Source organism: Sphaeramia orbicularis, chromosome 20, assembly GCF_902148855.1.
Source record: "Sphaeramia orbicularis chromosome 20, fSphaOr1.1, whole genome shotgun sequence".
NCBI classification, from domain to species: domain Eukaryota; kingdom Metazoa; phylum Chordata; class Actinopteri; order Kurtiformes; family Apogonidae; genus Sphaeramia; species Sphaeramia orbicularis.
Window position 1 is genome coordinate 8,803,144 of NC_043976.1, and position 14,923 is coordinate 8,818,066.

Below are 14,923 nucleotides of genomic sequence, written 5' to 3' on the forward strand. Positions count from 1 at the left end.
CTGACTGTCAATATATAGAGAAATATATTTTCTTTGCATAAGGGCTAGAGGAAAACAAAGACTTTTGGATGTAAAATCAGTTTACATAAGCATTACATTTTCCAAACAGTCATTATAGTCTCATCTTTTCTATTGTAGTCCGTTCTAGTCCGGTGTGTTGTTTCTGTTGTTTTCGCTTCTATAATGCCGTCTTCTGATTGGCTCACGCAGATGGGAAGTCTGGTGACGTCAACCAATAGGATTATAGCTTTATTCTTCAGTCTGGATTCCGGAGTGGCCTGTTTTTTATTTAAGTAGCAGGTGGAAAATCGGTGAGTAATTCTTCTTTCTGTTGTAACACTTGTGCGTCTAATGGTTCATACGCGTTACATGTAAAAGTAGAGTAACGGGAGCGCGTGGCTTTTAACGGCTGTTTTCTGCTTGGATTGAAAGTGCTTCAGTCTGATCCCAGTGCAGTGTATTTACCCTCGGACGGAGCAGTCGTGGTCAGTAAACATCAGACATTTACCGTCATCCAGGCGCAGATGTGGGCGCAGACGTGGCCTACATTCGGAGGCGGTGCGCGTCTTCTGCGCAGCTCTTTGTAAAAATAGAGTAAACCGAGTCAGAGGATTTCTCTCGGTGTTTCCCCGACAGAGTCTCGTCACTTCCAGTAAAGCCAGTGTGTGTGGTGTGTGCCCACCATGCAGATCTGCAAACACCACCCCCCCCCCCCCCCCTCCTCCCTTTGGCTCTGGACCAGATTCTTGGCTTCATTGGCATCCTAATGAAGTCATGAGCTATAAATAGCCCCATTCAGGCCTGGTCTGTCCACCCAACATCCACTGATGGACAACTGACCCACTGGTGGACAACTGATCCACTGGTGGACTAACCCACGCTCCCATCATCTATTACTCCTTGTTTATGACTGTCACCCTCATGAGCACAAGATGGCGCCAGATCTCAGCTGTGACATTTCATTCATCAACAGGTTTCCTTCCAAGGCTGACAGGATGAACATGTATGCAGTGCCCAACCCGGGGATCCCAGGCTGCCCCCCAGGACTAGAATACCTGACTCAGGTAAGTACTGGTCCAACGACTGCACGTACCTTCATTACATCTATGTCAGCAGGATCAGAGGGAACAAATTCCATACCTATTTCAATGAGTCTAATGTGGTCAACAATGAGCCCCTAGAATTTGAGTGATTTAGCCAACTGTTTTTAACGTTCTTTTTTTTTTTTTTTAATTATTATTTATTGGACACATAGAGATTCAACATACAGGGTGGGGAAGCAAAATTTACAATGAACATTTAGTTGTTTTTTCTCAGCAGGCACTACGTCAATTGTTTTGAAACCAAACATATATTGATGTCATAATCATACCTAACACTATTATCCATACCTTTTCAGAAACTTTTGCCCATATGAGTAATCAGGAAAGCAAACGTCAAAGAGTGTGTGATTTGCTGAATGCACTCGTCACACCAAAGGAGATTTCAAAAATAGTTGGAGTGTCCATAAAGACTGTTTATAATGGAAAGAAGAGAATGACTATGAGCAAAACTATTACGAGAAAGTCTGGAAGATACTATTAAAGAGGGGATTACTGCAGGTGTTCTAAACAGTGGTGTAGTGGTCCCTGGAGAAGTAGGTATACTCGCAATTTTTGGCTTTTTTTTTTTTTAAGTACCCCAGGAAAACGCCGTTTTAGAAACAGTGACATGTAAAACTACTCTATTTATTTTACCCAACAATCCATTAGTAGTATTTGCTCACTATTATAGAATTGTCATGACTTGATCAGGAGCAGTTTGTAGGTATTACTGGTCACACAAGCAGCTGCATGAATGTAAATGTATTCAACATGAGGCAAACATAGGATAACGTTAGCCTTTCATAACATTAGCCTCCTCACATAGTTGAACTATTGGCAACAAACTCTCTTCTCCTCTAAATGTGCAGTCATATGGACAGTAGTGTAAAACAGTGACTCATTCTGAAACCACCTTAATATATATAAGTCTGGAAGTGGAGGAAGCAACAAAAAATGTACCAAAGCTTTTATTAAAGCTCTCAAATTCAAAATCCTAAAGGATCCAACCAAATCCATGAGAAAAATGGCAATTGAACTTGAGGTAGACAACAAGACCGTTAGAAATGCAGTAAAATATGATTTGAAGATTTAAATTCTCATGACTTTCAATAAACTAATTGGTCATACACTGTCTTTCAATCCCTGCCTCAAAATATTGTAAATTTTGCTTCCCCACCCTGTACAGTCATAAGACTTGGATTGTAAATACTCTAAAGACAACAGACTGAAGCATCACATCAGATAGGTTCATACCGACGAGGCAAGGCAGATTTATTTGTATAGCACAATCCATACGCAGGGCAATTCACAGTGCTTTACAGAAATGGAAAAGAGACAGATTAAAAACACACAATTATAATTAAGACATAATCAATAAAACATAAATAATAATCAGTTAAAACAAACTAAAAGAGAAGAGTGCAGATAGAACCCTTTCAGTTGTTATATGCACAATTGAACAGAGCCGTTTTCAGCCTGCACAAGTTTTACACACAGACAAAATGAAAACAAAATGAAATGAAGCAGAACAAAACAAAAATAAGACAAGACAAAAACTATTTGTGTGTGTGTGTGTGTGTGTGTGTGTGTATGTGTGTGTGTGCGTGTGTTTTGTACTGATAAAGCCATATAAAACTTAATTTCAACTTAAAGTTAAAACTTTATTTATCTGTAAAAAAAAATTAAGTTTTTACAGAGGAAAGTTTTGTGATATAGTATTAGATCCCATTCCTATAAAATAAAAGTTTGTTTAGTATTTGTGCATATTTCTGGTCTAATTAATTTATTTTCCAGGAAATAATCTTTAACAAAAAAAGAAACAAAACAAACCAAAAATATCACCATGTTAACTGTATTGTGATATGTCCGTTACTTTACTCTTTGCATGTGAAATAAAAATATTCACAGATTTAATGCTCATAATGTGTTCTGGTTTTGTAGGTGGATCAGCTTCTAATCAAACAGAAAGTGGAGGTGGTTGAAGGTACGTTATACAAACAACCCTCACATTTCAGTAAGGGTCAGTCCAGGCTAACCTATCCACAAATGGCTTTTTCATAGTTCATGGCATCATTTTTCTTGAAACTAATCATGTGAAAAGCTCCATTAAGTTTACTGGACCTGACAAAAGTCTTCAGGCTCTAGTCCATGTACATAAGAATTTCCAAATATTTGCATCAAATGTTATCAGCACACTGAGCTAATGCACTATGTAGTAAAGATAGTACAACTTACTTGTAAAAATGTAGATATGTGCAGTAAATATTTAATATTTCTTATAAGTAAAAAAGTTTCAAGGAAAAATAAACCTGGGTCCAAGGTTTTTTAGTAAGATTTTTTGTAGTTGACCAAATAACTTCTAGATAGAAATATATTAATCCACAGAAAATGAAAGATTCTTTGGTTAACACATTCACTTTATTATGCACTTTATTCTGCTCGGCTGCTTGGGAACATCTTTTAAATGGTGAATGTGTTTTACTTATGAATGTGTTTTTATGTGTTTGTTTTTTAGATATTTTTTCCTTTTTTTTTTTTTTTTATTCCTATTCTTATCTTATTACTGGGACCTGAGCACATATTTCATTCTTCACGTGCTACATTGAATGAATGACAATAAATGAACCTTGATCCTTGTAATAAATTATTCATATTTATTAATTCAGCATCGTCTGTTTTCATGAATGTTGCGATGGTCCTTGTGGTTTCTTGGTACAGTTCAAATTTCAACTCAATCCTGTGAAAAATGAATGAGTGTTTTCAATGTCACAGTAAGTTTTGATGTAATTTTTTTAAAACAAGTCCATGAGCTGAGGTATGCAATGAAGTGTTTTCAGCTCCTAGTTCTATTAAATATAAATGATGTTCTGTGTTTTGCTCTCTACAGCCCTCGTCGGCTTCGAAAGTAATAACAAGTATGAAGTCCGCAACGTCATGGGTCAGAATGTGTTCTACGCCGTGGAGGAGAACGACTGCCTAAGTCGACAGTGTTGCGGTCCCATGCGTTCTTTCACGATCCACGTCCTGAACAACTTTGGACAGGAGGTCATCACCGTCACCAGGCCTCTAAAGTGCATGTCCTGCTTCTTCCCATGTTGTCTACAAGAGGTCAGTGGATTCTCTTCAACAGATGTTCACTATGTATGTGTCTGCACTGGTGATACAGAGGGATTACTGCAGGTCCTGTGTTCTAAACAGTGGTGTAGTGGTCCCTGGAGAAGTAGGTATACTCGCAATTTTTGGCTTTTTTTTTTTTTTTTTAAGTACCCCAGGAAAACGCCATTTTAGAAACAGTGACATGTAAGACTACTCTATTTATTTTACCCAACAATCCATTAGTAGTATTTGCTCACTATTATAGAATTGTCATGACTTGATCAGGAGCAGTTTGTAGGTATTACTGGTCACACAAGCAGCTGCATGAATGTAAATGTATTCAACATGAGGCAAACATAGGATAACGTTAGCCTTTCATAACATTAGCCTCCTCACATAGTTTAACTATTGGCAACAAACTCTCTTCTCCTCTAAATGTGTAGTCATATGGACAGTAGTTTAAAACAGTGACTCATTCTGAAATCACCTTAATATATATACAGGGTGGGGAAGCAAAATTTACAATGAACATTTAGTTGTTTTTTCTCAGCAGGCACTACGTCAATTGTTTTGAAACCAAACATATATTGATGTCATAATCATACCTAACACTATTATCCATACCTTTTCAGAAACTTTTGCCCATATGAGTAATCAGGAAAGCAAACGTCAAAGAGTGTGTGATTTGCTGAATGCACTCGTCACACCAAAGGAGATTTCAAAAATAGTTGGAGTGTCCAAAAAGACTGTTTATAATGTAAAGAAGAGAATGACTATGAGCAAAACTATTACGAGAAAGTCTGGAAGATACTATTAAAGAAGAATGGGAGAAGTTGTCACCCGAATATTTGAGGAACACTTGCACAAGTTTCAGGAAGCGTGTGAAGGCAGTTATTGAGAAAGAAGGAGGACACATAGAATAAAAACATTTTCTATTATGTCCATTTTCTTGTGGCAAATAAATTCTCATGACTTTCAATAAACTAATTGGTCATACACTGTCTTTCAATCCCTGCCTCAAAATATTGTAAATTTTGCTTCCCCACCCTGTATATATTATATAATGTACATTATATAGACTAAATGTCATCTAAAATTTACGTTTATTTGCAACATAGTACAGCAAACTATTACATGATCAAAAACAAATTAATTTTAGAAAAAAAAAAAAAGTCTCCGTTTTGAATGTCGAGGGTCGCCAGAAATTTGTGATGTTAAAATGGGGTCATGAGTCAAAAAAGGTTGGGAACCACTGGGTTAATACCTGTTGATCCATTAATCCTCAATTAAAGTGCGATATAGTTTATGTCCTGGGTTCGATTCCAACACCAGTCGACGGGGGGTGGGACCTTTCTGTGTGGAGTTTGCATGTTCTCCCCGTGTCTGCGTGGGTTCTCTCCGGGTTCTCCGGCTTCCTCCCACCATCCAAAGACATGCACTAATAGGTTAATTGGTTAATCTAAATTGCCCATAGGTGTGAATGTGAGAGTGATTGTTTGTCTCTATATGTTCAGCCCTGCGATGAACTGGCGACTTGTCCAGGGTGTACCCCGCCTTCGCCCCTATGTAGCTGGGATAGGCTCCAAGTGACCCCCGTGACCCTAGTGAGGATAAAGCGGGTTCAGAAAATGAATGAATGAATAGTTTAGGTCTTCAGCATTTTTTTACAGTGCAAGATTAAGTAACAAATAGTTCAGATCCTTCCATTAGATAATAACTGCAGCGATTTAAGTGTGTTAATAAGTTCTTTAAACCTAACAAATCCAATGAATAGCTTCCCATTTCTTGAGCGACCATCGCTTTGGTAGAGAGCATAAAGACTGGACAATGCCATGATTCATCAGGTTCATCTGACACAGACAGAGTTGTTCACACATGGATTAGCCCCCAGAGTCCAGGCCCAAACCCGGCTGAGAATCTTTGTAGGGTTCGTACGGGTGCTTGAAATCCTTGAAAATGCTTGAATTATAATGTTGTGTTTTCTAGGTCTGAAAAGTGCTTGAATGTTAGTTTAAGTGCTTGCAATTCTAACTCTGTGATGTGATTTATTTATTTATTTCTATTATTAAATCTGCCAGGTTAGATGGCATGCCACAGCTACTTACAGAGAGGTGGCACATTTTGAAAAATAAAACTTTGTCAAAAAAGACAGTTCGCAGGTGGTCTGAGGTTGACTCAGGTACATTTTTATCTTAATCTTTGTCTTGGTGTGAGTGTGTCTGAAGAATGCCAAGTGGCTTCCCTTTTATTGGCTAAAACTATGTGTTCTCCTACAATTTCTAAAGTTTTTGCTATTATGGAACATAATTTTAGATGTTTATAGGATAATACAAAGTACATCATTGTGATAAAAAGTGAAAAAAAATTATCATAAGTATATGTATTCCTGTAGATATGTATTTTACCCCATGATAAGCAGCTGTACTGGAAAAAAAAAAAAAAAAAAAAAAAAGACCCTTAAAACAGGGTTCCTACAGGTTTCTAAAAGTTCAGTTAAAGACTCTTTAAAACCTTTTTAGGACTACTTAGAACAGAATTTGATGCCTATTTCACAGCCATACTGTCAAAAATTCATGACTCCTAGAATTTAGGAAAAGTATTTATTTACTTCAACGCGTTGATTCTCATCGTTCCGAGTCATTTCTCACCGGGGGCTGCAGAGTTAGTGATAACTGGTTCCTAATTACCTCCACCAAGGAGGTTATGTTTTTGTCAGTGTTGGTTTGTCTGTCTGTTTGTCTGTGTGCAAGATAACTCAAAAAGATATGGACGGATTTGGATGAAAATTTCAGGAAATGTTGATACTGGCACGAGGAACAAATGATTAAATTTTGGTGGTGATGGGGGGGGGGGGGGGGGGGGGGGGGGGTACGTGGGCCCACTGATCTGCCTTGGCAGAGGTCTGCGCTCTCTGAGTACTTCTAGTTTCAATATAAATTATCAGGTTGGAACTGAGTCGACTAGTGTTACTTTCTTTGAAGCTTGGATATTGAACGGACATTTTAAAACACAGCACAGTGAACAAGTTTATGACAACATAACTTAAGACCTAACGTATCAAATTTAATACCTTTTAAAGACATTTATAAGGTATTAAATGCAGAGTTTTTAAGACCCTGTGGGAACCCTGTAAAAGTGCTTGAATTTTACCTTAAAAAATGTGGACTAACCCTGTCTTTGGGATGTGATAGAGTGATGAAATCCCATCATCAGTACAAGATCTTGGAGTAACATTTATGCAACTAATCTCATCAAATGTAATAGTAGTCCAATGCAAATAGTATGTAAGACTTTATTAGGTGAGCAGCGAATTACATAAGTCCAGGCACAAATAGATGTAAAATGCAACTTGACTGGTTCATAGAGCCATAGAACTGTGGGATGGTAACTGTAGTTGTCTTTGAAACTACAGTCTCTGCTGCTTTTACATAATTTTGTTCATTTTGTTCACTCAGCTGGAGGTACAGGCTCCCCCCGGGAACACAGTGGGATACATTGTACAACAGTGGCACCCGTTCTCCCCTAAATTCATCGTCGAAAACGAACACAAAGAGCCTGTACTGCGGATCCACGGGCCCTTCTGTGGATGGAGCTGCCTTCCAGATGTTGACTTTGAGGTGAGTTTATCTAAACATAGAAATCCATTAAATTTGCGAAAACAAAACGAGACACAGTAACACTCTCATCGTCTGGACAGTTTTGTTTTTTTTTTTTTTCTATGAGGGATCAGCCTTGTGCTCTGAGGCAGAAAATATGTTTCTAATCAGAGCAGGCCATGGATAAAACCCTCGGACAGGGCATGTTCTAGCGTGGTACAGTGTGGCCATTGTTCCACGGCTCAGTTGGTTTTATTAGATTGAGCTGTGAAGGGGATTTGGGTCAGTGATACAGACCTTTTACCAGACTCCGAGCAGGGGTAACTGAAGCATGATATTACCACCCGGCTTTCTCTCTAGCTGCTTTGAAGTCATTTCTGGGGATACAAAACCTAAGTTACTGTGGCAGCGGTCAAAAAGCTTCAACTGGATGGGATTAGGAGCTCTTCCGTGATCTCCTTCCAATAAAACCAAACAAGTTCAGGGATTGATCTGCACACTAATGCAACATGTGTCAGCAATTTGTGGTCTGTGTTACTCTTTCCTCAGATTATAACCATGGATGAAGTCAGCAAGATCGGGAAAATCAGTAAGCAGTGGACGGGACTTCTTCGGGAAGCGTTCACAGATTCAGACAACTTTGGCATCCAGTTTCCCATGGATCTGGATGTGAGGATGAAGGCGGTAATGATCGGTGCCTGTTTTCTCATTGTAAGTGGATTATTTGGAATTTTTCTTTAACCCACAAAGACCCAAACATCCACCATCGACCAAAACCATCTACTGATGTGTAATACCTGCTGAACCACTAATCCTATTAATACATCTAAATAACTGGTGTCAAATGCAGTTTGTCATCTTTTCATGGTCAAACTTCAAGAAGCTAATTTTTGGGGGGGGGTTCATAACTCAACAATTCAAATGTTAAAGCTCTACCTACCGATGTGGCATTTCTCACAGCACTTAGTAAAAGTTTGAACATGAACAACCCGCCTCCCTCCAAAGCCCCGCCCACTTCCCTCTGCCTGAGCTCTGAGGCTCCTCCTCCTCTCTCCTCCTCTCACCTGATGCACGCAGAGGAAGCAGAGGCGGAGGTCCAGTCCGCTTCAGTGTGTCCGCGGACCCCTCCCTCAGTAATCAGATGCATCCTTCACCTGCTGCGGGCCCGCGGCTCCTGTTCCATCAGTAGACCCTGTATTTAAGGGTCTGGTCTGTGCAGTGCTGGGTGGGTGGGTGCCTTCACTGCACCATGGAGATGAGGTGTGACGGGCGCGCGCACTGTGAACGCGTGGCCTCCGCGAATTTTCCGTGGACATTTGAGGTTTCATAGTCCATACATTTATCATCCTACATAATCCTACACTGTGTGACACTATGTACATGTACCTGTATGAGTCCCACCGTCATAAAAGCTGAGCTTTATGCAGACCTGTTCAGTCCAGTACACCAGACTACTGGACTTTTATCTCCATCCTTCATTCATCAGACTCCTGTTTGTTCCCCTTAGTTGTTGTTTCTGTTAATAAATCCGTTTTTTCCTTCCACATGTGCATGTCAGTTCTATCCAAACACATCCTAGACAGTAGACTGTGGTCAGTGACAGGAGAAGCAGCGTGAAGCGTCAGATTCAGAGGGACACATATTGGATGCGGAGACAACAATAATGGATCGGATGCTGGACGGCCGTAATGGATGATTGACAGGAGGCTCAGTCAGGTTTGGCCAATTATTTCATTCGGACCGACTAAAATGATTGGTCAGACTTGTATCAGAAATATATGAGAATTAAACATTTTTTAGTTTCAACACCTGGTGGATTTCTTTTACATTTTAGTTTGACACATGCTTATTAGGAGCATTTTAAGATGACAAAAGAAAAGTGTAAAAATGCCACATCATACGGTATAGCTTTAATACAGTGTTCTCTCGTTTATCATGGGGGTTACGTTCTAAAAATAACCCACAACAGGTGAAATCTGCGAAGTAGTCAGCTTTATTTTTTGCAATCATTATCTATGTTGTAAGGCTGTAAAACTCCTCACCACACACTTTATACACTTTTCTCAGACAGGAAATTTGTTTATTCCGTAATGGCACCCTACAGCTGCATAACTTCTACCTTCCTTCAGCATGTCAAGAAGTCCAACTTTTTGTGCGATGGTTAGCATCTTCCTCTCTGCCTTTTGGGTGCGACCGCAGGTGCCTTTGTCGGTGCAGAACGTTTCGTTGACATTGTGGGTTTTGTCGGGGAGAAAACTTGCAAACAAACAGCACCTCAGAGTCACACTGCTAGCGATCGAACCTTTATGTAAATTTGGCAAGCCGAACGCATTCTGTACTGTACAGGAGACACGGCACAGAGGAGATTGATTGACAGTGGTCTACAGTCCCTTAGCCAATCAGGACGCAGAACACAATGCGCGTTTATACACTGTAAAAAAAAAAAAAAGCATGCAAAATTGCACTAAAAAAAATCTGTGAAACAGCAAGGCCGTGAAAGGTGAACCGCGTTATAGTGAGGGACAACTGTAATCATAACAAAATTGCACACACACACACACACGCAGTACTTGCTCAGATATGTAAATAGTGCCGTCTCAGATGATACTTCAAAGATGATTTACCATTCAATTTACGTATGGTCAGGGGGCAATTATTCTAATGATTGATCCAAATATTACAAATGAAGTCTGCAGTACATTACAAATGGGGCCAACAGCTTAATGCTAACAGAATGTCTTTGCACCTTGTTGCTAACATTAGTCGTCATTTCTCCAGCTTTTCTCTTCAGTCACCTTTCCATTGTCGTATTTTAGAACTGTTCAAGTCACGCTTCATTTTGTTTTACTCTTCATTTCTGATTAATTAGCTCTTCTAGTTTATTTCCACCACAATTCACAAGTCACGAGATGTCTTTGATGTAAAAATAGGAAACATAGGTAACCTAACTGAATACAGACGGTGTATGCAAAACATGGGTTTGCAGACAAATTCAGTAAAAGTCTACTCTTAGGCTTATTTAGGCTACATTTGATTTGCTTTTAATTTAGAAAACAATTATCCGTACTCGTAACTTTGCTTTGGAAGTCAGATGAGAGTGATGTGAGGAACACGGATATAAATTTGACTTTTTTATGACATCCTCTCGCGGGCCACTTGGAGGCGCTCACGGACTACAGGTATCACTGGTTTAGTTCTTCAGCAGTTTTTTATAGTGCAAGATTTGCTCAAGGTCAGCAGACAATTAAAAACATAGACACTGTCCAAAGGATTCTCACTGTCTATTCAGTTAAGACAGTTAGAAAAGCTTGTAATGAGGTGAGTTCTGGTATTTTCTGCTCCGATGATGACCTGACCTTTGCCCGTCGGTAGCTGAGATCGACTCCAGCAGCCTCCCATAATGAATGACTGTAGCATACTATACAGTAACTACTAACTAGACTCCTTACTGTACTCACTGACAGCTTTTGCCCCTCGAGCTGAACCGCCGATCTGGATCTTATAACGTTGTTTCACACTCGTTTGCCGTTTGCCAAAGCCTCTGTTCTACATTGGTTTGTTTCTGCAGCCGTGTTGTTTTATTACCACAAAAATGCCATTTATGTTTGTGTCTTGTCTTAATTCAGTCAGGGCTGTGGTGCGCGCGCACACACACACACACACACACACACACACACACACACACACACACACACACACACAGAGTTGTTTGCTATTTGCTATTTCCGTTGCCTTCTTCACATGTAACCTTTATAGATACAACTTTTTGCTATATTTCACGTTTTGTTGTTTTTGGGGTTTTTTTTTCCGGATTTGAGAATTTACACACAGGTTTTTAAAGTGCAAATTCAGAATGCAAATAAACACATGTAGATGCACCTTGTATTTTCACAAACCAGCAGAAAACGTTGCAGAGATGCATGTGAACAGGAATATTAGTGGGATAACCATAAGCCATGTAAACGGCTTAGAAGAAATGTTGTCTTTTTCAGCATAATGGCAAAAACAATGTTATTTTATGCAATGATATGGATTTTACAAACAGAATGACTTCATATGACCCACTTGACTGTGACATGGCTTTGTTTATACTGGTAGTAAAGAATGTATAATGTACCCACCATTTAATATACAATATGTGGACAAAAATATCGGGATACATTGAATTCAGCCATATCATATTAACAAATGTCCTGATTTAATTTTATATTCGCAAAACATTCATTTCATCTTTAGGGTTAATTTTCTCATCCACAATGCTTCAGTAATGGCTTGTCTTGATTTTACCGAATATTTACATTTTTTTTCAGTATAATTATGGTTGTTTCAAATGTTACACCTCTGGATTTGTGAAATATTTGTCATGTTATGACCATTTATCATCATTATAAACCACATATAACCACCTGGTTTCTTCAACACAGACTCAAGAATAAAAATCAGCCTTTAAATTTGACATTTATCATGATATTATTATTGATTACTGATTTTTTTTTTTTTTTTTATCATGATATTACAAATCAACAGAAGTCCTACAAACTGTAGATGTGATGTGCCCCAGTATCTCTGTCCATTTAATATATACTATGTATGAAATGGACAAATAATAAATAATATAGAATAGATTTTTACATGTTGTGGGAGCTGTGATCTGAATAGTCTCAGTTCCATCTTCATCATCATCATTCTGCTAAACCCTAAATCTAAGCATGTTGTCATAATTCACGTCTTTAAAACATTACTGAATAAATTACGCCCCCTCCTATATTCCATAGTTCATATTTGTTTTTCTAATGATCTCTTTTCCCATTTTTCTTCTTCTGTGCAGGATTTCATGTTCTTCGAGACCACCAACTAAGAGCCAGTGTGATACAACAGTTCTGGAAGAACAAAACCACAAAGCCATGAAGATCACTCTAAAATGTCCTAACATAGACAACCTTCAAATGGCTAGATTAAAACCAAGTACCATAAGGTATCTGTGTGTTACAATTTTGCATGACCAACGAAGTAGGTTTGTTTTAGTTTTAGCTGCTCAGGTTCACAGTTAAAACACGACGTTGAATGAAGTTCTGGTCTGGGCAGTACTTTTAGACATTTTTTTTTTTTTTTGTGCTTACGTTACGGCTGCTGAACCCATGATCTGGGCCCAGGACCCTCAACTGGAACAGAGAACATTTATTTATTTATTTACATGAACAGGAAACAGTATTTCAGGCAGGTGCTGTGTAAGAAAGCTGGGCGTTGTTTTGGTTGGTATGTAAAAGCAGTCAGTCAAATAGCATTTATAGTCATATTACCAGTCAAAATGTCAAAACTTTATATAGGACACCATATGCTTGTAGGTATATTGTGTGAGGAATGGCACATGTAATGTAGTACTATGTAGTCAAGACATACAATGCCCTTATTTACTGTTTTATACTAATAATTTGACATAGAGCAATGTGCGCACTGCTTAGTGAGTGTGTGTTTGTGTGCTATGAGTGTAGCTGTGTGTAAACTAATGGAAACGTAAACTATCATAGGAAACAAAGTGATGTTTTCAATGCCATACTTAATATTGTCAAAGCTGTAGGGGTTGTTCATTCAGGAATGGAGTGGGTCATAACTTGACTTTCAGTTCCACTTTTGCCCACATGAGGGAGCTATTTTTTCATTTAAGAATAACCCCGAACACGTTCCAAATGAACAAACTCGCTACCTGCAAATGCCATAGGTTTTTATTAAAATATAAGTGTCAAATGACATTGTATATTTTTGAACAAACTCAGGTTGATATGCATGCTACTGTAATGATATTGTTGGCTATTGCTGGCTCCAGGAATTACACACCTGCAACTTTTACTATGAGTATAAGGACAGAGTGATATTTTAGAAGGATTTTTGTAAATTAGAACATTTGTATTAATTTCTTAAATTGTTTTGTCAATGTTGGATTACACGTGTTGTGCCAGCGCTGTATTTTTAACTTAAATGTTTGACAAGATGTTCAGTTGCTTTCCATCAAATCCCCCTAAAAATGGTTTTGCATCATACTTCACTGTAAAATTCAGTAATTTAATGAGCATTGCCCTTTATTTAACTACAGATACTAAAAGTAATGTAGCAAATGCATCTGTATCACCATTAAGGTTATTAGGAGCTTTTCTGTTTCATCATGATAAAGAGTATTTATTCCATTAGTTGGCAATCCAGTGCTCTGAACAGAAAAAAACAGCCATCTGATGTCTTTTTTTCTGACATAAATTGAGTCGTAAAAGCCCAGAGACTCTTGCATTTGAAGTTGTTATTTTTGTAAATACACTGCCAGTTGAAGAGTTTCTCTTGGAGACCTGCTTTATCATCCTGCCTCCGTGTATTGACACTTGTCTGTGGAGTCATTTTAATGGATGGATTTCTTTCATTCTCTGAGTTGCTTTTTAAAACTCAATTTTATGCCTTTGGTTACAATGAAGGATTTGGGGTCGACTGTTTTTTATTTTTTATTTATTTATTAATTGCTGTCAGTTCAGTCATCACAGCTTTAGTTTAATTTAATGTAGAAATGACAGACATGGCATATAAATGGACCCGTGTATTGGCATGTGTTGTTTTGTCAAATGCATTAATAGTATAAGATGCCGGTGCTACGTCCTCTGAAGGCTCTATGATTGTGTTGAAAAGCCAAAAAATTAGAGTCACAATGTGATACAAAGGGAATTTAGCTATTCCCATTCTGTTATGTATTAAAAAGTTATTATTAGAGTTGTTATTCTTCTACTTTTGCACTAAAACTGTGAACTAATGTACCATTTAGTCTTGCAATGGATGCAAACAAACTCTGTGAGCAAAGCTTAAATTGTGCAAATAGTCTATGAAAACACTTCAATAAAAAATAATAATGACATTGCGATCTGTGCAGTGCTCTTGGTTTTGTTTCTTTTCCCCGTTTACCTCATCAGCACTTCATCTCATTCATTAACACACACAAACTCTATTAAACATCCTTGTTGCTTAAATAGCATCAGGCTAAAGGCTACGGGCCTTTTATAACAGTTTTTTTAATGTTACACTGGTCGACCTTGTAGATGATCATGTAAAACCACTGAACCTCACTTGTTTATTGAACTGAACTTGTTGGAATAATTAACCTTGATCATTTTTTTA

The 14,923-nt window shown here is 38.3% G+C and overlaps 1 protein-coding gene across 1 annotated transcript; it reads left to right on the forward strand.

Moving 5' to 3' along the window:
• The first annotated feature begins 282 nt into the window (after nt 1–282).
• Nucleotides 283–14,669, forward strand: LOC115411533 (phospholipid scramblase 1). Its single transcript, XM_030123718.1, has 7 exons — nt 283–312; nt 976–1,064; nt 3,024–3,066; nt 3,970–4,190; nt 7,634–7,795; nt 8,324–8,485; nt 12,603–14,669. Exons 2-7 carry the CDS (start codon nt 996–998, stop codon nt 12,630–12,632), a joined length of 687 nt encoding a protein of 228 aa, XP_029979578.1. The 5' UTR covers nt 283–312; nt 976–995; the 3' UTR covers nt 12,633–14,669.
• The last annotated feature ends 254 nt before the right edge of the window (nt 14,670–14,923 follow it).

Excerpts from the sequence above, each read along its gene's own strand:
- LOC115411533 (XM_030123718.1), top strand. The coding sequence starts at position 996 with ATGAACATGTATGCAGTGCCCAACCCGGGGATCCCAGGCTGCCCCCCA. Across the intron at positions 3,067-3,969 it reads GAAAGTGGAGGTGGTTGAAG|CCCTCGTCGGCTTCGAAAGT; the intron begins GTACGTTATACA and ends TGCTCTCTACAG. Across the intron at positions 7,796-8,323 it reads TTCCAGATGTTGACTTTGAG|ATTATAACCATGGATGAAGT; the intron begins GTGAGTTTATCT and ends CTCTTTCCTCAG.